The sequence below is a fragment of the Acyrthosiphon pisum genome, chromosome A2, assembly GCF_005508785.2.
Source record: "Acyrthosiphon pisum isolate AL4f chromosome A2, pea_aphid_22Mar2018_4r6ur, whole genome shotgun sequence".
NCBI lineage: Eukaryota > Metazoa > Arthropoda > Insecta > Hemiptera > Aphididae > Acyrthosiphon > Acyrthosiphon pisum.
The window spans coordinates 77,464,961-77,487,921 of NC_042495.1; the positions used below are offsets into that span (position 1 = coordinate 77,464,961).

General features: G+C 28.8%; 2 protein-coding genes across 4 annotated transcripts in view; one reads left to right on the top strand and one right to left on the bottom strand.

Annotated features, from left to right (window-relative positions):
- Window positions 1–19,911, top strand: part of LOC100159492 — a 27,145-nt gene extending 7,234 nt beyond the window's left edge. Inside the window, exons 6-20 of one of the 3 annotated variants that reach the window (XM_029489566.1) lie at window positions 1,955–2,105; window positions 2,211–2,350; window positions 3,370–3,538; window positions 5,313–5,767; window positions 8,093–8,373; window positions 8,886–9,032; window positions 9,120–9,533; window positions 9,611–9,811; window positions 10,521–10,636; window positions 10,716–10,920; window positions 11,707–11,769; window positions 11,866–12,070; window positions 18,435–18,484; window positions 19,227–19,394; window positions 19,483–19,911. In XM_029489566.1, the coding sequence (XP_029345426.1) occupies window positions 1,955–2,105; window positions 2,211–2,350; window positions 3,370–3,538; window positions 5,313–5,767; window positions 8,093–8,373; window positions 8,886–9,032; window positions 9,120–9,533; window positions 9,611–9,811; window positions 10,521–10,636; window positions 10,716–10,920; window positions 11,707–11,769; window positions 11,866–12,070; window positions 18,435–18,484; window positions 19,227–19,394; window positions 19,483–19,512 (2,795 nt within the window). In that variant the 3' untranslated portion in view covers window positions 19,513–19,911. Of the gene's footprint in view, window positions 1–1,220; window positions 1,462–1,954; window positions 2,106–2,210; window positions 2,351–3,369; window positions 3,539–5,312; window positions 5,768–8,092; window positions 8,374–8,885; window positions 9,033–9,119; window positions 9,534–9,610; window positions 9,812–10,520; window positions 10,637–10,715; window positions 10,921–11,706; window positions 11,770–11,865; window positions 12,071–18,434; window positions 18,485–19,226 lie in introns of those variants that run through there. The other 2 variants (XM_029489567.1, XM_016807941.2) reach the window with 2 other exon arrangements.
- Window positions 19,912–20,852: 941 nt separating this feature from the next.
- Window positions 20,853–22,961, bottom strand: part of LOC100161524 (cytochrome b5 reductase 4) — a 5,190-nt gene continuing 3,081 nt past the window's right edge. The window contains exons 4-8 of the mRNA XM_001948299.5: window positions 21,813–22,155; window positions 21,449–21,737; window positions 21,285–21,377; window positions 21,048–21,218; window positions 20,853–20,991 (exon numbers count right to left, since the gene is read on the bottom strand). Coding sequence (XP_001948334.1) covers window positions 20,940–20,991; window positions 21,048–21,218; window positions 21,285–21,377; window positions 21,449–21,737; window positions 21,813–22,155 — 948 coding nt within the window. The 3' untranslated portion in view covers window positions 20,853–20,939. The remainder of the gene's footprint in view (window positions 20,992–21,047; window positions 21,219–21,284; window positions 21,378–21,448; window positions 21,738–21,812; window positions 22,156–22,961) is intronic.

Here is a 22,961-nt window from a genome sequence, read left to right on the forward strand (position 1 = left end):
CCAGATTTAGAGCAGGTGCCGCCGTAGGCCCTTTTAAATATGCCACCCCTAGCCAAAGAAAAAAAAAATGTAGTATTTATTATTAATAAATTTATTTCATTATAAACAAATAAAGTCAGTAGAAATTATAAACAAAATAAGTAATTATAAATTATAATAAATAACAATACATTTTTTTCAATTTCTTACAAAAGTTGCCGGTCTAGGCGTAAATCCAGCCCTGTACGTAGGTCGACGTCGTTCTCAAATACTTAGAATTTAGAATCGAAAAAAAATCGTCAAAATGTCAAATACTACCGAAACCATTTTCTCAATCAAGACATATAATACAAGAATAATAATAATGACATTTCAATTATGACACTATCAAATAAATAAATATTAAATTTCATATTAGTACCTATAAAAAATTCAAAATATTACATATATTTTTTACTACGACCGTATAAATTTAAAATTATAAATACTACAAATCAAAACCAAACTTAAACATTAAACGTGCGAAGCAGAGTATTTATCGCTTTTTATAGAAGGTGGATAACAAATATCATGGTTCACAGACCCAAAAAAAACGCCCACATTTCTAATAATATTAAACAGTACTTTATGTCTTTATGTACCATATATTACTTATGACAATTTTATTTATACGTACCTAGTATCTACTCATTTATTATATTTTAATATTATATCACTACTTAGGTTTAGTATTAACGGATAATTGTTTATGTTTTCTTTAATAAAGTAACTTCATATGCGTTTTCACAATTTTCAAATGGAAAGATAACGAGATTGCTTTATGACTGGTTTCTCACTGTAGGCACATGATTTCCCAGAATATACTACGGCGTTCTTATAAAAATCAACATCAACTTCCTTGAGTTAACGGGCCAAGAATATAATATTATTATATGGACAGTAAATTTGACTGAAATTTAATCCACTTTTCTTAATATATATTCTTAGTAATAGATAATCAAAACTTTTTGAAGTATAGGTCCATACATTAAAACTAATAATGATGGTAAAAATAGTAAATACAAATATTATTTGATCATTCTTAGCACTGAACTTTTAATAATTTTATTAGTTACCCATTTTGAAATATAATCATTATTATATCTGTTCATCTAATAATCTTATTGTCTGTATAGAATAAGTAGGTATCTATATACTATAAAAAGTATTAAATACTACTTTAAACATAAAATCCAAAGCAATAAGGGTAAATCTATATGCTCAAAATCCACTCTTATAAATATGCCGCTGGACGTACATATACTGAAAATTATTATATTGATTTTCATTTTCATTTTAGAGCTGCTTGTTGGTGTGGCAATCAATATCCCTCAGAAAAATTCAAAATAAGTGACGCGAAATGTAACGCCATCTGTTCGGGTGACTCGTCCAAAAATTGCGGTGGTCTGTGGAGATTAAGCGTTTATTCCACTGGAATCGTCGGTTAGAACATAACCGTCGGCCTAAATCGAAAAGGTCGTAATTATATTGGTTTTCTATTTGGGGATTATGTGTGATTAAGGTGAAGAAAAAAAATGTCAAATGATAAAGTCATAACTCCGATCTTATAATTTTATCCTCCACGAAATTGATAGTTGGAAATCGTCGTATCTTCGATGTATGATTTTATAAGACCTAAAAAAGGTTGTACCTATATCTCCTATCTCCATATTATTATATTAATAAATGATGGAGATACGACCTTGTGAATCACTAATTAGGGAATTATTAGGCCGACGAAATGGTCAAAACGTTTTTTCATCTCCTATGAAATTTATCATTTTGAACTTACAACCTTTACGATTTAGGCCGACGAATTAATACTACTTTATAATATACTTATACTGCTAGGTTATTTTGTATTGTTGGTTCGCTCTGCGTATATATTAATAAATACATTATAACGGTTCGTCTATAATTATTATATTGCAAACAGATTATCCACTCAGAAATTTGGTCGGGTGTTACAATTTGGACGGATTTAGTCGGTACGACAAGAAAGTATACATTTTAAAGGAAACCATTGATCCACACAGGTGTTTTTATATTTGCAACGAGAGAGGATATAAATACGTGGCAGTCAACGAGTATATCATCTTATTTTTAATTTAATATAATTTATTATATATTATACAAGCCATCGTAGTTTTTGACTTATATTATAAACGTGCATATATGTTTAACTGATATAGGGATCATTGCGAGTGCAGCGACGAAACACCGAGTGCAGACGAACGGAAAAAACTAGAAGAGTGTAGAAAATGTGCTGGAGACGAATCAGAATATTGTGGTGGTCCCGAACGTATTAGTATCTACGAAAACGATTGGTTTGGTTTGTTAAATTTTATATTACAATTATACATATTCAATTTAATAGTTTGCTTGATCCACGGCCTCATTGGTATGTTGTAGAGTTTTTATAATACTTAGTTTTGGGGACTGCAGCTTCTAATTTAAAACATAAAAAAAGCTATTAAAGTAATTTATTAGATTTTGGTTCGTCCAATATTTTCAAATAATATGGTTCTATTATTTGGAGTTTGTAATAATAAACTGCTTACAACGCTTGTTTAATAGAAAGAGTCCAACGAAGGTTTCTTCATTACACTGCTTTTTTATTAAGTATACCCCAGGCACCTCACCGATATGCACCGTTTTGCTTATTTCCTTGATTTAAACTTTGTACTTTGTAGTGTTATTATTATTATTATTATTATTGTGTGGTAAAATTGCTACTCCTTAACTTTGATCATCAATACACTTTAAAGTTCCACAAAGACTCACCAGATGGAAGATCTCCAGATCTTAATGTATATACCAATATTTGCACCAATTTTTAGTGGTATTGTATATAGTATTTCATTTTCCTTTAATGATAAAAATAATAATAAATTTGGTATAGTAATAATATTATATTAATATATAATATATAGTAATAAAAGTGTATAAAGGGTAATACCCGTTTAAATGCAATAAATGGAGGGTTCCATCGCTGGATAACTTCCTTCACCATGTGCATCGAGTGTTTTGTTTTATTATTATAGGTATGTTATAAATATATGTATTTATACAGATGGAACATTTTTTTAATAAGAAAAAAAACTTGTTAACGCCCAGCCTTATATAATACTAAAAACCTTCATTATCCATTCGCATAGTCATAATCCTGACAAAGGGACTATTTGTTTGCTAGTCAGCTGTATATTAGTGGACATGAAAATTATGTGTATGAAAATTAATTTTATTAAGTAAATTAGGTGCATAAAATTGCTCTGATTATTTATGAAAAAAAATCCGGTACGAAACGTAATTGCCAATTGGTGATTGTATTTTGAATCTATATATGTATAGGCATAGTTACCGGAAATCTATCAAGTACTCATTTTGGATGTTTTGAAAACTCTTGGATGTATCCAGTGATGGATGGATGGAATATATCATTTCCTAGCGAATTGACCACACAAAAGTGCGCTTCTAGTTGTTTCACCCGAGGGTTTCCATTCGTAGCACTAGTGTCTTCGTGAGTCCTTCAAATTGTCTTTATGGAGATTTTTTTCCCATCAGTGGCGTGCAGATCCTTTTTTCCATGTGGGGCAAAGTTAATTTTTTTACACCCACCACCCACCCAAAACTAAAAGAACGTAGTAAAATAACATTTACAAATTTAATTTTAGTAACTTGTAAAATTCTTAACAAAAAATACCACCCATACCCACCCCATTTGTATCTTGTCTGCACGCCACTGTTTCCCATTATAATATTATTGTTATTAATGTTATATAATATGTCGTATACTCGTATAGACTTAATACATGTAAAATTCGTAAAAAATATATATTAATTATATTATAATTTTAATAAAAGTGTATATGTTGCGAAATTATTCATAATTTCGTATTTGTGCAATAGTACCTATAACTTGCTGGTACATGGTTAGGTACAAAAATAAAAATAATACCGAGCAGGTTGCCTTCCAACCCGTATATATTGATATATAAACAACTATGATAACTATATAGTTGGGGAATAGTAAGTTCCTACACGAGAGTAGTAGGTAAACAATTACATACGTTAGTTCCTACATGGACATATGTAAGTTCCTACACGGTAAAAACCCAGGTACGTATGTTAGTTCCTACATGGCGGAAAAAGGTACATATGTAAGTTCCTACACGGCGGAAAAGGTTGAATATGTATATACGAATTTAAAAAAAATAAATATATGATAATTAAAAATATAATAAAAATCGAATAATGCAAAATTTTATATTTTATAAGGTTTTTTTCTATAACTTAAAAATGTAACATAATCGTATTGATTAATTTTGTTTGTTGTATTATCTGAATATTTTTCATTAATGCCACATAAAATAAGAACCACAGTAATTGTTAATAATTATTAGTAACGAAAAACCAAAAATTAGTAAAAAATACGCCGAAAAAGAAGATTTCATAAAAAAAAAATTCAGATTATACAATGAACAAAATTAATCAATACAATTATGTTAAGTTTTTAAGTTATAGAAATAAACTTCAGAAAATATAAAATTTCGTATTATGTGATTTTTTTAAAATTTTTAAACCTTTAATGTAAATTTTCTAACCTAACCATTCACCATATTATATTTATTTGTAAAAATGCGCTATGACGATTTTTTTATATTTTTTTAATCACATATTATATTATATTTTTTTGTGAAAATGCGCTATAACAATTTTTGTTATATTTTTTAATCATCATACATTTATTTTTTTAAATTCGTATATACATATTTAACCTTCTAGGAACTAACATATGTACCTGGTTTTTACCGTGTAGAAACTTATATATGTACCTTTTTCTATCGTGTAGGAAGTAACGTACCTGCTACTATATTTTGTGTACCTGCTACTCTCGTGTAGGAACTTACATTCACCCATATAATCCTCACAAGTCATAATACATTATTTCCCCCCTCCTTGAGCTATATACAAATATATGGCCAACCCTCTCACCATACAAAATTCCTGAGCACGCCTTTGGTTAGGGTATGTTAGGTCTGGTCCCTTTGAAAAAGACTTTTGTTAAAAAAAATAATTTATTATGCATATAGCCCATGGCTGTAGCGAATATACAATGACGTATTATATAATAGTAATAAATAATAATAATTTTTAACTACTGGTGCTACTACCTACTATCTATTATACTACTATAATACACATGCTATATGCACTTATATAATATGTGATACGGTAATAATTATTTGATGTGACTCGCTACGTCTGCGATCGGTGTGCTATACCGCGATCAGGACGAAGTGTCTGTGCAGTTTCGATAGTCCACCGGTCGAAGCCAAAGTCAAAGCGGGAGGACTGCATTGCAACGTCACGTGTTCGGGTGGCACAGAAAGCGTGTGCGGCGATCGCACCCATTACAACGTGTTCACCACCGGCCTGAAAACGTCCAGGGTGGCCGGTGACCATTACCTGGGCTGTTACGAGGAGACAGACGTATACAGAGCGTTCAAGAAAAACCAGTCAGTCGAATTCCCGTACGTCAACACGCCGAAAATCTGCTCCAGGCATTGCGACAGTGTGGGCTACGAATATTTCCAACTATCCAACAGGGAATCGTGTTTTTGCGGAAACAGCCATCCGGCGGATGACGGTGCGGTACGTGTCGACGACAACAATTGTTCCGCTCAGTGCTCGGGTGACGCGAACAAGTATTGCGGCGGAGTGTTTAAAATCGCGGCGTTCCGTATAGGTAAAGTATTTTATGTTTAATTATAGAGATCGCTTCATAACAAAAGTATATTATATTATACTAGATTCAACATCACCTGGGTTAAAATAAATCGGTCTTTTTTAATAGTTTTCCGTTTTCCATCAGTTTAAATATATACCTAGTAGGTATAATAGCACTAATCATTGATAAGTTTTATAATTTTTAACTTTTTAGTTCTGGACATATTTTTATGTTAACACATAGGTGTGCGCAGACTTTTGGTTCCGGGGTGCACACTAAAAATTATGGCCCACAATAATTTTGAAAACAATTATAGATACAGACAAATGTTTTAAAGATATCAAATGCATTATAATATTTAAGTATTTTATTTTATTAGGTATTTATTCTAATAAATATTACATAAAAATATATAAGTAGATAAACAATCTTATAATGATAATCGACGTTTAAAAGGAACAACATTTTTGAATTCGTCAATAATTTCAATAATTTAATTTACACTTAATTAATAATTAGGGCCCTTATCATTTTTGGTGAAGGGTCCAGAGGTACCCAGGTACACGCGGCACCCTCTGTGCGCACGCCTATGTGTAAACACAAAAACTAGAGATAGCTTCAACTAATGGTTAAAGGCCGACGTATCCCGGTATCCGTCTATATATCCATAATTAAGAAAGAAAATAATACTAATTATCATTTTAATAATTGTAGTTGTAGTGTTATGTCAGTCATCTATTTTACCTATTGTGTTATGCAATACAGATTGTAAATTTTCTAAATAAAAAAAAAATAAATAAATAATTGTAGTTATAACCCATACAGCAATGTGTAATGATAATATTAAAATATTATTTAAAAAAAATATAATAATAAAAAAATAAGCACCATTGTAAAACCACTAGCTTCCTCCCTCCACACAGAATCTAAAATAAATAAACCTATTTGATTTTAAATTTTGTTTTTGTTTATATAATATAATATATTACTAGCTAATCTGGAAAATGTTGTTTTGCCATGTAAATTATTTCTAATGAATATTTTGGTAGTCAAATAAAAAATAACTAAATTATTGTAATTGTGTGTTGATGTGTTATACTGAAATATGACTAAAAGATGAATGGAGCACTGTGAACAATAACAGAACACCAAATATTCATTTTTGAATTCATTGTACTTTTATTATCTTAAGTATAGGTAATGAATTTCAAATTACATCTATCACACATTATGAAAATTAAAAAAACACTATCAGTCCCTTAGTGTAATGGAATGTACGATCTAAATAGTTATGATTAAACTTATTTACTCGATGATGGTTTAAATTAGCCTATGACACAAAGAATGTGGCTTTCTATTAATGAAAGAATTTTCGAAATCGGTTCAGTAGCTCCAGAGATTACCCTCAACAACTTTAACTAACAAGTCCTCTTTATATAATAGTATAGATTCGTAAATAATCATATATGCCATGTTTATACTAATTATAGCAGTCATATAATCTGTAATCAATGGACAATGCTACCTAACCATTTAAGTAGTAAGTACACAAAAAAATATTCGATTTTCGTGAACAAAAAAAAAAAGCAAATTCAGTTGTGGACGTAAAACTGTTTTGATACTTACCTAAATATTCTAATTTTTTCTTAATTGTTTTTTTGTTTTTCTCGATTATTAAGAAAAATAAAAGCATTTTTTATTTTTGAAATCCCAAGGTATAAATTATCTGAAAAAGGGGAGGAAATAAAAATTCCATATCACATAAAATGTTATCAAATGTTTTATAGACTATATGTATAAGGACAGTGAGATGCCATCCGATTTGTCGATCCGATATCTATATCGATATATTTAATAATATTAACTATAGTTATATCTCAATAATCTCAATACATTATAGCAATTTCCAGAGAATTGTATTGTACTTTTATACACTGAAATAAATATAGACGATTATCTCAGTCTGAAAAAGTTCATAAGAATTTTCTCAAAACGTACTATCCTGCAAGTGATCTGTGGTTCTGGCTGATGTCGATTAGTGAGTAGTGACTATATAATATATATAGGGGTACACTGTTACAGTATTACAGTAAAATTAAATCAACACTGATAACGATTAACTACAGGAGTGGTTTTATTATTATTTATCAATTCAATAGAATAAAAAAAAATTTCATCATTTTTTATTTAAACAATAATTCAACTATAATTACCTAGTTAATTTAAAATGTAGGTACTATTTTTATTTTTATAATTATATAGTATATGGTAATGAGTAATGACACATTTAAATTCGTTTGAAGCTATCTGTTTTTAATTAATAATTTTGTTAATTTATTATAGGAATGGTGGCTGACATACAATATAATTGTTCTACAGATTGCGAATGCTATTTTCTCCCAAAACGCAATGTGTCCAAAATTGACTGTTCGAAAAGTAACCTAATTGACCCTTCTAAAATTATCCCTGATTTAAAAACAACTTCGTCATCTATTGATTTAATTTTGAGAGACAATTTGATCGAAATCTTACCTAATTTAACAAGTTTTCATCTCAATTTATTGGATATCAGTAATAACAGTATAGCGACATTGGATACCAATCTTTTACCTAAAAGTTTAAAAGTAAGAAAAATAATAATAATTTAATGTACATAAAATAATGTATTGTACAATATGTATGTTATGATTTATGCATAATATGGATATTACATTTCTATCGTTGAGGTCAATTTGAACTTCCACCATAGACAAATATTAATCAAAAACCATAATATCAATGAGTAAAATTATTATCTACTGAACATTAATATTTTATACGGCTACTATAAAATCAAAATAAGACATAATTTTTCAAAAAAAATTTGATTAAACTACCGACAGTATTCTATGATATTGTTTACCTATCTATAAGTCTATAGAGTCTATGCAGCACTCTATGATAATATATCAAATACATGAACTTATTTAATTTAAATTATACTCTAATTATTATTACTCTAATAGTAGGTATTACGATTTTTAATTTTATGTTATAACATATTATGTATTATATTTAAAAAAGTCATGTAAAACTTCCATACGTAACATCATGTATTTCTAGTTTATAACATTTTTATTTAAAATTATTTCCACAGGTTTTGTTCGCCGATAATAATAAGTTAACAACCCTGAACGGTAACGTATTGAGATTAATGCAAAGCCTAGACGTGATAATGTTATCGAAAAACCCATGGCCATGTGAATGTGATTTGTTGAACACCTTTCTAAAATATAAATCAAAGGTCCGAGTTCATACTTATAATACAAAGTTATTGCAGACTGCAGTTACCAGATTATCGCGTTAATTCAACGGTTCGTTGATTTTCCAGATCGGAGATATGAATAAAATCACTTGCACGTCTTCCACAGTCCCCCTTGTCCACATGAACGAATACGAACTTTGTAAAAAATGGAAAATCAATTATTTTTACCTCTTCATCGCCTTGGGTTTCGTTTCATTTGTTTGCCTGCTGTCTGTCTATTTTAAATTGCACAGGAGTGTTTGGTTGTACATATTACGCAACATCCAATGCGATTCCTGCGATGTGATGTCCGTGCAGCACACCAACAATAATGGTAAAGATTCCGAGGAAACTTTCATGCAACGGATCCAATACGACGAATTAGTGTTGGCCACCGACAACTGGAACCAGAACCGCGTGCTGGGTGAGGGCGGCTTCGGGGTGGTGTACAAAGGCAATTGGAGACACACGGACGTAGCGATCAAAAGACTGAAAGCCGAGGTCGGCGTAACGTTACGATACGGTTTATGCCTTATATTATATGTTTATATTGTTGGTATATTTATTTCATATTACAGGGAGTAGCTGAAAAAGTGGTAAACATGCACACTTTGGGAGACGGACTCTTACAGAACCCATCGAAAGAGATTATGTATCTAAACGCCGTTAAACACGATAACGTACTGTCGATGTACGGGTTTTGCTTCCATTCGACGGGATCTTGTTTGATATATCAATTTATGGCAAACGGATCACTCGAAGATCGATTACAGTGCAAAGTATATTCGATTTATCTCTATAAAAATATTAGCCACAGGTGGTAGGTGATACTGTGATAAGTTCATATTATAATATATTAGGGTATATTTGATCACATAGGATTATCTCTTATCCCTTATTCAATAATTGAGAAGTATAGTACAAAAATGATAAATACTTGAATACACTTTTGCATCTATAAAATATTATGAATAAGGATTAATTATCAAATATGAAAATCATCTTTAAAGAAAATATAATATGCAAGTATATAGTATTTACTATGGGTATTGTATACCTATAGTAAATATATGTTGGTTTCTTCACATCACTAAAATTATTTAAAGCCCTGGTTCATTTTTTCTTTTCTAAAGTGAACAGTTCAAGAAAACCAGTTAATCATTCATACCCATTTTGTACTGCATACGATTTATACCTAATACTGCCATTATAATAACGAGTTTTATTTCAAATCAGCTAATTTGATCCTTTACCCGGTTTTCCCAAAAGTTGAATTGAAGCCCCCGATATATTTGACATTCAATACGCTTAATATACCGACTTATATAAAGTTTTTCATTTAATTTTAATATAAAATATTTATTATATTGTTCACTCAAATTTAAAATTAAAGTGATATAAACGTGAGATCACATTTTTATCACTCGTCACGTTGAATACCATTTTGAATTAATACTCTATATTTGTACATAATATCATATTATATAGAGCGGAACGAATCCATTATCCTGGAAGATGCGTGGTAACATAGCGACAGGAATAGCAAGAGGCTTACAGTTTTTGCACAATGTTGAGACGCCTTTGATCCATGGCGATATAAAAAGGTATATATTATAGGTGAACGCAATTCCATTAACGTCGTATGAGTCACATAGTCATTTAACGCATATTAATTTATTATAGTGCCAATATACTTTTGGACTCTAACCTTGAGCCTAGAATAGGAGATTTCGGGCTCGCTAGGACCGGACCACTGCGGGAACAATTAATTAACAAAAGCGTTGGATTTGATGTCAGCCACGTGTGTGGCACAAAGCCTTATTTACCTGAAGATTTTTGTAGGAGCAGAAAACTATCGACAAAAGTGGACACTTACAGTTTCGGTGTGGTATGCGCATGTGCACAATTCGTCTTTTTTGTTACACTTAAATTATTTAATATAATATTATAGACCGGGATCGATTTAATGTAAGACACTCAATATTTTTTTTCATAACTTTAAGTTGTTGAAACTTAAAAGTTTTAAATTTTAATGACATTATGCATTTTTAATTTCCCATATCAAAGCATAATATTTTTTGGAGCGCTTTGATACATAAAAATCGAATTTTGGATGAGTACTTTATGAGTAATAACTTATATTTATAACTTTATAAGTATTCAATGTTTTTATGAGCGGACTGGAGTGGTACAGGGGTACCCTGCAAAATGTTGGTACTCTACTCTGTTTATCTAAACTTTAAATACCTACTTATTAGTTAGATATAAGTTATACCTAACTTATAACTCACAAATTACTTGTCTGAAATAAAAAATGTTCCAAATGATATTCTGCTCAAGTCTATGAAAATAAAAAATCATGTTGTCATAAAAAAAGTAAAAAAGAATAGGTAACAATAAAAAAATGATAAAAATTATGCATACATTTTTTTTTAATTTTTTTTTAACGACTTAATATTATGTAAAAAAAATATTTTAAAAAACACGTTAATGCTTTTTGAAATAATGAGTGTCTTACATCAAATGAATCAACCTGTATATTTTTCAAAATCATATGTTATCTATATTATATTACACCTATACAATCTATCAACGTGAAATAATATAAATGCCATGTACCTATTATATAAACGCCTGTAAGATATTGCAATAGGTATGTTATTATTGTTCACAGGTGATGTTCGAAATCGCGACCGGTCTAAGAGCGTTCAACAGGTACAAAAGTTACAAATATTTGGTGAGTATGTTGTGATGAGACATTTAGCATCTAAGTTATTTAATAATAATCATACGCAGACGTGCAGTATTAATTTATTCCAACTGTTTTATTCAGAAAGAATTGGTGAATAAACATGACAAACCTTCGATAGCAAATATCGCTGACAAAATGGCCGGACATGATTCATTTCATATTTTTGAAATACTTATAACTTTAGGTAAAGCGTGCGTGGCAGATATAGCTGAGAGTCGTCCAGAAATGGTAGTTGTTTACATGAATCTAAAAAACGTTTTGTCGTCAGATACCAACGTAATTAATGGTATGTAGATACCTATTTGTGATGAATGATGATAATAATTTATTATTTAATACGTTTGTTCGATTGAATATTTATAGACGTTTATTGTTAAGGTCTGTGTTACCCCCCCCCCCCCCATCCCGAAATTTTTAAAAGTAGAATAAGAGTTTTATATTTTGAGCGTAAAATTTATAAAGGTCCAAGTCCAATATCCATATTAAACAAATTTTGGACCCCCCCCCCCCCCCACCGAAATTTTTTTCAGTTACGGCCTTGATATTATATACCTATTATGATATTACCTATATTTGTCAGTGGACGATAGATAGTGATGCACATGCAACTTTGTCGGGGAGCCCGCAAAAATTGACTGATTATCTGTCAATGCCCAATGAGCGACGACACTACTGAAAAACCCCTATACGTTTAGTTAGAGTTTGATGTAATGAAAAGTAAAATAAACAAAATAGTAAAGATTAAAAATCATAAAAATCATACCGTAGCGGCGTACCTTATTGGATGCAGTGACTGTAATATTTGTCTTTTGATACTCGTAATTTTAAGGAATTTTTTAAAATTTGAACGTAAAATTGTCGTTGATTTTTGATTCAAAGTGGATTGTTGAACGTATTGATTTTACACAGAACAAAATGACACAGAACATGTGGTTTTTTTATGTATACCTACACACGATTAGTAGTCGAAATAATGCTTCGATTTTCAACTTCAAGATATTTTCTGATGGAAAAGCGAATCTTGTTGTTACTTAAGTTGAAAGGTCAAAATGGAATATTCCCAAGAGTTTTCGAAGACGTAAGTAAAAAAAAACTATGGGAAAACGATTTTTGATAGAATTGACTTAGTTTTTTTGGTTTATCTAAAAGACTATAACAACTGCAGATACTTTTAATAATCACCAAATATTTAATTACCATTTTCTAATCATAATGTTCAATTTTCAAAATATTTCAACTTTTTTTGAGCTATATTAATGTGCAGAAGAAAATTTTGATTTTGATTACTTTTTTTTAGTTACTTGCAAATTATTTTGAGTTAGAAATTTAAACAAATTTTAGATTTTGAGCGGAGCAACGACTACAATGCCATGTGTTTCTTTTATTTTTTTTGTGTCTATCTTTACCGTTTGGGCAGTACAACTGCTTCGAATTTCTTCAACAGTATCTTATACCTTGGGAAGGTAAATCTAGTTGGTGCATTCGGGAGGTCAAAATTTACCGCAAATTTGAATTTTCTACTATAGTAAAATGTACATACTGAATGCGTCTGTTCTAGGTTCCTGCTGTATTTTGTCTATAGAAGTATGGACGTGTGGCGTCCTCCATTATGCCTTAAAAATGTAAAAATTATTATTATAATCATACACATAGGTGGGTACATTTGATTCGGAATAATCGAAACCAAAAGTTTTCAGCTCCACCTTCCCCATAAACCACTCAAGGTACGGCGTTTAGGTCTGGAAAAAGCAAATCACATATTATATTATATTGAACTATACGAGTGAATAATATTGTCCCAACATAGGTATAAACGTCGTAACGCCCTGCTTGTACGAGCGCATTTATGTACCGATTTCAAAGGTTTTATAGTGTCTAATTGCTCCGCTCATCAGAATCTAAAATTAAATGTTGATTGAATACAGGTAGTTAGTTCTATATAACTTTATAACTATGTGCATATTCATTTGGCATTAAGGATGACGACTGACGGTAATTTTAAGGGGAGTTTATAGACTCCAGTATTGTGCTTATTATTCTAGTATAGTATCTTATTATCCTTTATTCAACTGGTAGTTGTGTATAAATTTCCACACCACCTTGACAAAAAACGACAACATTGGAATAATGAAGTCTGTTTAAATGCATGAGGTATTATACATGGCGCGTTTTTTTTATTGTGGTATCCCCGTTAAGGCCTAATCCACATGTACAAATGAAGTGTCAATTTTATCCACACTTTCACCACAAAGTAATTTACTGATAACGATCAATGGTGGATACGTTTTTGTTTTTAATGTATCTATATAAGAATTGTTTAATACGTATAGGTATGTGTCTTGACGAAGGACCGTCACGGTTGACAATAATTAGAAAAATAATAATGTATTGATGGTAAAATTTTCAAAAGTCTGTACATGATTGGATTAAACATTATGGAATTCGATGATGCAGCTTGAGTTTTTTTTTATATGGTGATTTTGTGGATTTAATTTGAAATCAATAGGAAATAATATAAGACTTTAATTGTTTAAATTATTAAACGCACGCACTGCTGAATTATTTTTCAAAATAAATTATTTCAATAGGTACAAGGAATGTTAAATTTTTCTGCCAATACTCATAAATTTATAAGTTACACGGGTTCATATTATAAGGAGCTTAACTTTTTTTAATACTCCCATATGGATATTGGTGAAAAATGTAACAATAACAATAACAATAAACCAACGTTAGAATAGTGGCAATAATTAATATAATATATTATAAACCATTCAAGTAATTTTAAATAAATTAAATTGACACTTCATTTGCACTTAAACTCTTGTAAATTACTTAACCAGACTTACCTGTAAAAATATTTATATTATAAGTTATAAGTTATAATTATAGTGCTCGGAAGTTTAGGAGCTAAAAAAGGAAAAATATGCATGGCATATGCATGGCATATGCACAAAAAAAGTTTAAAATATGCAAAATAGTTTAATAACAATTTTAAGCTCCAAAAAAGCCATTTTCTGTTGTTGTTAAATTGTACTAAAAAAAATGTAAAATTTGAAAAAATAAATTTATATAATATTTAAAATACGTAGAAAAACTGTATACCATTTTGAAATTTATTGAACTGGAAAAAATAGTTTAAAAACATATATTCGAAAAAATAGTACATCGGAATATAGTCGCGATAGAAATTAAATGCGTATCGCACAGTGTTTTCGTTAAAACTTAAATAGTTAAATGAATAGTAGATTGCGGTGACTACAATAAATACCTACCTACATTAATATGGAGTTACATAATATTCAATATTATTATTAAAATACACGGCTTAAAAAAGAAAAATTTCGATTAATTTTTTTTGATAAATACATTAAAATGCATAATATGAAGATCAAGAAATATACACTTTTCCTCTAAAATTGACAAAATTTGCATTTTTAATATTCAATTTTTAAACTGGCCATTGTATAGCTTGGTTTTTTTTTAGCTTATTGTTCTAGAAATCGAGAACATAATATAGAATAATACACAACTCCTACTACAGTCCTAAAACTTCCGAGCCCTAATATATTATAACATTTAAAATACTATCCTCTCGTCACCAACTATTTTTATTTATATGTATTATTATGAAATATTTTTTAATCATTAGTGCATAAGTATTAATTTCATTCTCTTTGAGAACTACTACTAATGCGTAAAAAAGAAAAAAAGAAAAATCCTCACTCATGCATTTTCTAATCATAACCAGCGAGACGGGAGAGAGATAAGGACTTCCGTACGACCTTTTCTGTTTTTCGGTATCAACAACGTTGCTGGAACTTCTTGCGAATTTATAACTTTACTTTTAAGTTTAAACACTCACTATTAAATAAAAAAAAACAAAACTAACCGGATAGGTATATTTAAAACAATTCACTGTTGGAAATATTACTTTGTAAATAAACAAATAAATTCTATTCGATTAAACATTTACGTATGCAAAACAATATAGTCTCCTTTTTAGCCAGCACGGTATTACACTTATATTTATTTACTATAGCCAATATAGAATTATAATAATATCAATTTTATATGCGTGGGTATAATATATAGTGCATCGTAATTCGTAGCTTATTTGTATTTCAAAATAGAAGTTAAATACTTAAATTTCTACCAGCGTCCAGAATTATACTGATAAACGTTAAAATAATATGTGTAAACAATATACTTACACATTATAGCTTATATCATTATGTTTGTGTATAATATAATATTTATGTATTCAAAACAGTTTTAACCTAGTTTAATGTAATAAATACATAATATAATTAAAACTAAAATTAAATTAAAAATAACACTACATTATAAAAAAATGTACGTTTATCAATCACTCATAAATGTCAATAAGCAATATAATATAATGTTTTAAGTATAGTATTGCTTCTTTATGCTTCTTTATGCTTCTTTATTTTATCTAATAAACTGAAAATTAAGGTAAATATTGAAATATTTTAAGTACCAGCTAAGGCCTTTGGGTGTGGGGGATTCAGCCTATCCGCAATCTGAACCTAATTTGATTCAAATTTAACACCTTCCATTACAGTGACCCACTTTTTTCCCTTACGCATTTTAAAACTACCGTGAACTAAAATTTTGATCTCTCGAATGCACCAACAAGATTCACTTTCCCATCACGAAATTGCATTTAGTATGTCAATAGAAAGCAAAAGCTAAATACTTCATGATTTTCAAATTATTTTCTTTAAATGTATTTATCTGAATAATTATTAAATCTAAAATCAATTAAAATGTATCTTTAAATGATTAATCTGCTGTTGACAATTGAACTAGACTAGACTGATGTGTTATCCTGTGACACGTTTCCAAAATTATTATAGTACTTATTATAGGTACCAATACACCACAGTCCACGGCAACAACCACCCACCACCCACCAACCAAACAAACCCGTGTTCGGCGCCACTGAGTTTGAACATTGTATACAATTCCCATGCATTGTATTAAAATTAAATTAATTTTATTAATATTTAAATTAGTTTAAATCATGGGCGTAACTTGGGCAGTTTTTATGGAGTGGGGGGGGGCAAACTTTATTTTATGCCGATATACCGTATACTTAAAAGTTAAAGATATTTAGAGACTAAATATACTTAATCAGTGGAAACTGGAAAGCATAACATAATTATATTATTATCTAAGCTAAATCTTTATTGCAGTATGTACAATTAAATTACATTATGGAAAAAGCTTGATAAGATGATGGTTTATTTAATAAAAACATTCTGCATTTCTATATTGTTTATAATGTATTACTCTGTGCGTCTACCATATATTAATTATGGCTTATACAAATAATAACTGAAGTCATACACACAAACATGACATAATAAGAAAGTACCTTGAATTGTACAAAAAAAATATTAGAATAGTATATATACTAAATAGTATAATAGTAATATTTCAATGTAGTAATTCTATAACACTGCGCTCAAAGCTCAGGCAGTCAAACACAACAATGAATAGTGAAGAATAATACAAGTCACAAGATAAAGAGAACGTGTCATGTCATTTTGTTTTCAGTTGAAGTTCACAGATAAACAGTTATCACAAATAGGAAAACAGGCTTTAATTTTACCCTTAGATCATTATACTATGGATGGATCTATAGCGTATTATACCAAATTTTGGTAAAAAAGAACTTTGCCAATATCAACGACGAGTCGCCGAATTAGGTATTCTATATGCACATGCACGACGCAACTTCTTGCATATTAATTATCCACTGCAGATAATTAATTACCAAATCAGCATAGGTATTATGTTTAAATATACCTAATATTATATTGAAAAAATAGTATAATGCCTACTATAATAATATATTACTTACCTACTAAGGTCTATAATAATATAATAATATAATATTACTATAATAATATAATTAACCACGAATTATGATTTAGAATAATTCAGTGGTAGTAACTTATGGATAATTTTTCGAAGAGTTGAATCGCGCATGTGCACATCGATCACCTAATTCGGAGACTCGTCGCTAATATCGGCAACAATATAATACGCTGTGACTCCATCCATAGTATATAAACAAAGATTTTACCGTACCTTAATGATTTTTTCGGAACTCAGCAGGTTGACCGTTGGCGTTTGCTGTTTAGTTTTGTTTTTACTCATTATCATAATAATTATTATCATGAGGTATTATGATGGCATTCGCATGTGGAAAATGGCAATAAATAAATACATTTTGATTAATCAGTTAATTTTTTTTTCTATAGTTAATCTTTTAAAAATATTATATTTTTCAGTTTTCTTTAAAAAATAATTCTTACAAATCTAAAATGCTTTTTTGATAATATTTTTCAAATTAATTTACAAAATACCAAGGGGGGCACTGCCCTCGTTAACCTTCATTTTTGTTGAGGGGAGGCAATTTCCCCCTCTTGCTCCCCCCAGTTTACGCCTATGGTTGAAATCTTAAGTTACTGTCTCTTTTTCTAAAGTGTTCTATAAGGGAAATAAATGTATATAATTTTTTTGACCAAATATGTCAGATGTTTTAATATAATGATCGATTTTACCACTTGGACCATCACATAATAATATTATAAATGGTTTTTACAATAAATTTTCAGTTGAAACGAGCGGCGAGAAGCATAACAATATGGCAAATGTACACTTAAAGGTACGCATCTATATATTCTATAGTTATTATTCAATAATTTTTTTAAACATTTAAACGTAATATATTTTTAATGCACTCATTTAAATATTTAGAACGCATTTTTAACAAACGCTCTGATGAAGGTTGCAGGAATAATTTTTGGTTGTTTAAAAATTTAAAGTGAACCTAAAAATTTGATTGAAACATATTACTATTATTTGTTCCACGGCGTAACGTATAGGCAATTTAATATATTATTATTTCGTGCTAAACATAATAAGTAAATACTTACCTATAAAAAGGTAATATAGTTATAGTTAAGGTATTATAGTTACCTATGTACTTAATGAATTACATGTAGAAACTCGAAAGGTTTAATCTAAACAGATTTCAATTCATGGTTTTGCAAGTCGATACAATATTATCAAATTATCATGACCGATAATTGTTGAGAGACTTCAACCAACCTATGAGAAAATTCTAACCGCAAATTATTATGAATGGTACTTAATAATTATATTATAGGTACTCGTAATATTACAGTAACACAGACATAGATACCCATTATACATGGTAAATCTCAACCATGTTATAATATAGGTAATACTTCAATGTTATGCTTTACCCCGTTGACTTTATAAAATTATATGTGTATAAAACACTATTATATAAGATCAATACAACTACTATTACGTATAAACTATAATGTATACCTATACCTCAGAATACTTCCCTACTTACTATAGTTATTCTTGATTTTAAGGAAACCAAAAATCCGGATATCATAAAATTGAACGAAATAAAGGCATCTCTGTTAGCACCGCTCAATGAGATTCCGTCAATATCGAACTTGTACTCTAGTCCTGTGCACGAAGCCGATCCTCGGAAAATCATAACTACAGAAGTAAAATCCGTCAGCAATGAGATTTCGGTATGCCTCAACGGGTTTAAGTACCGTAACATAAAATAACTATATTACGAAATCATTATTTAATGTAATGTATGTATGTTTTCGATAGGATGAAGGTTTTTTTACGACCGACTTTTAAGTAATCGAGCCAAATAACATTTCACGCGATATTATGAAAATAATTAGTTAGATACTGCTAACCTGCATGCAGACCAATATTGTAATACCTAATCATATTATTTTATTACGTCTTATAAACTATATCAAGTTGACAAGTTCACTACAACCTATACCTATTTATACTTAAACATTATTATGTAATACACCATGTTACCATGTAGGTATAAAATATATTGAATTGTATTTAGCACGTTACGTATTTAATTTAAAATACTCGTTTTTGTTAATACATATTTTTAACATATTGTATCAATGTACTATAATGCGATCTATCAAATTGTTATTTTCATTTTCTTTTAAACTTGATTAAAATGTTATAATAATTATCATTATTAATGAATAGTTCTTATCATCATTATTTCCACAGAAGTTGCTTTTTAATTAGTATTGCAGATCAATACCATATTGTGTCTTTTATTTAAGAAATTCATTGATCATAATATAGGAATATTATATTTAATAAGTGTGAAAATATACAATTATATTCTATAAACAATTGTATTAAATTTGTACTATTAAAAACTATATACATCAGAGGTACCTATTCAAATTTCAAAGTATTTTCATTGCACGGCTCCTTTACATCTTCACAACATTTTGGTTTAAATTAGGACACATAAAACAAAATATGTTTTAATGTTTAATTATTTATAATAATATATATAATATATTATAAATACATAAGATAAATTAAGACAACAAATGTAATAATAATATTAAAAGTTTCACGTTAAGAATAAAATAAAATAATATATTAATCTTAATCACTAATCATCATTATACTGTTGTGCTCTCATTGGAGCCAGGACACAGTTTAAATACCTCTGATATACGTAAATAATAAATCATGCATATTATAAACCTAATAATCTCGTTAAAATTAATTTTTATAAATAAACGTTAGACCTAATATAAACACAATATTAACTATTTATTATTTTGTGTTTTTTATAGAAATTTATTATAAAATAGGTTATTTTCATAGAAGAATATCACAAAATAGTTTTTGTTCATCACATTACTATAACATTAATATAACAATCCAGAAATGCAATAGATATAAAAATGTATGCTATACAAATGTACAATTTTAGGGTAAAACTACTTTTTAATTTAAAAAGTAAATTATAGTAATTTAACTGAACAAAATAATATTTTATTTAACTCGTTAAGAGCATTTATTTAAATAAATTGTTTTAACTTTATTGGCATTATTAAAAATTATATATCAAATTTAGCATGTAGGAAATTCAATTCAAAGAAAAAAAGATAATGATATTATAAAGTTAGTTTCAATAATGTTAAAAAACATTTTCAAAAATACTATATTACGGTATATTTGTTTAAAAAAAAAAAAAATACATTACAATACATACAACAGAAATATCAACCAAATACAAAGTAGTCATCTTTTTTGTAACCTTGCTGGATAACTAACCTATTGAAGAAAAAAATATTTATATTTATAATTTTAAATGTTTGGTTTATTCTTACTTTTCACATAGTTTGTTGAAACCTGATGGGCCACAAATACACACTGCATTTTCATTCTTTAAATCGTTATTTAATGAAGGAAAATATTTAATGATTACATTTTCATCAATATGTCCTTTTGTGTCACCCTTGGAGTTTTCCTCTTCTGACAAAATGTAATGTACAGTCAGTCTATACAAATATTAACAACTTAATTATGACTATCAAATTATACAGTGCATAATATAACAATTTTACCTTGATAAGTAAGCAGCACTTTTTTGATCTAAGTACTTTTTCCAAATGATACATGTTTCTTTTTTGTTGAAAAACAATAATGTGATATTATAACTATGTATGGGATTAAAATAAAATAATGTATAACTTTTAATTTGATTACTGTTAGTATGTTATTGAATTACTTTTTAATGGAAGAATGCAAAGCATTCCATATGATTGGTAACATTGGTGTAATTCCAGTACCAGCAGCCAATAAAATTAGGTTTGTTTTTGATGTCCAACACTCAAAACTACCTTGTGGACGACTGACTTCAATTGAATCTCCTTGGCTTAAAGAACACAAATGTTTACTTAATTTTCCATTTGGATAACTTTTAACTAGTAAACATAAAGTGTCTTCAGAGATTTTCCCATACTCTGTTGTTTCAACTAAAGGCCACACTGGAGTATATGGCCGTGACACAACATGACCTAGAACAATAAATTTTAGTACTTAGAAAATATGTTTCAAGTCATTTTCTCAATGAATATTTTTTGGATTCATACCATTCACATTAGCTTTAATGTAAATATGTCGACCTGGATAGATATGATTGTACAAGTTCTGTTCATACTTGAATAATAAAAATTTTGTGTTATGAGTAACATTGAACGAACCAAGTAATTCACATTTCCAATAATCAATTTGAATATTCCTAGTTGTTGATATAGTTCCAAATGTCGGCCAAAGACCGAGTACTTTTTTTATCAGTTTAACTTGAACTTTTCCAATGTCTGCTACTATTTTTACAATACAAGGCCAATTGACATTTTTATGCAAAGTGATACATCTTGTTTTTCCATTCAATACAAAACGAAATTCATTGGGTTGCTTTAAAGTAATAGACACCTGAAATCAGAAAAAATATTGAAGACTATCAGAACTAATTATAATCAAATATTGATATAATTTTGATAAATCCTGTACTATAAGCTTTAAATTAATAATAAATTACTAAAACTAGATGCAGAGAAATTAAAATTGAACTTTTGAAATTAAAAAAAATGAATAACTTAAGTTCACAAAAAGGTGGGTAAGTGGATGTCGCTCTGCTGTACAGTAGGTTACAAGTGGGTCACTGTATAATGGATAGTATTAAATTTGAATTCAATGATATAATATCACTGTATAAGAAAAACGATTCTGAGCGGAGACGGTTTGTCAGTCTAGGTATTAGACATACCTATTATAGGTATACTTATCTAAAGTATTAAAAAAAAATTGACCTTTAATAGATATCAATAATAAATTCCAAATTAATCATATCACAATATCCATTAGGTAACGTATATAACGATATAAGTATATCAAATATTAGATTTGAAATTCATCAAAATTTCAAAAAAATTAGAAAGTTAGAAATGTATAAATGTTTTTCCTATCATAGCTAACATTATAAATTTGATAGAAAACTCCTCACAATTGGTCCTACCTTATACAAAAAAAATTTATTGGAAAGTAACATACATTTTTGATGAGCGTTTGAATCTAAAATGCGTCCTCTACATACTTTTAGCACCTCCTTGGCCTTTAGTTGCGCCTATCGTCTGCCTAGTGTTTAATAGTATATTTGTTAAATTTGAATAAACTGAGTATTCACAAATAAAAATAATGAATAAGATTAAAGTTAATACTAACATTAATGTAATTTTTAA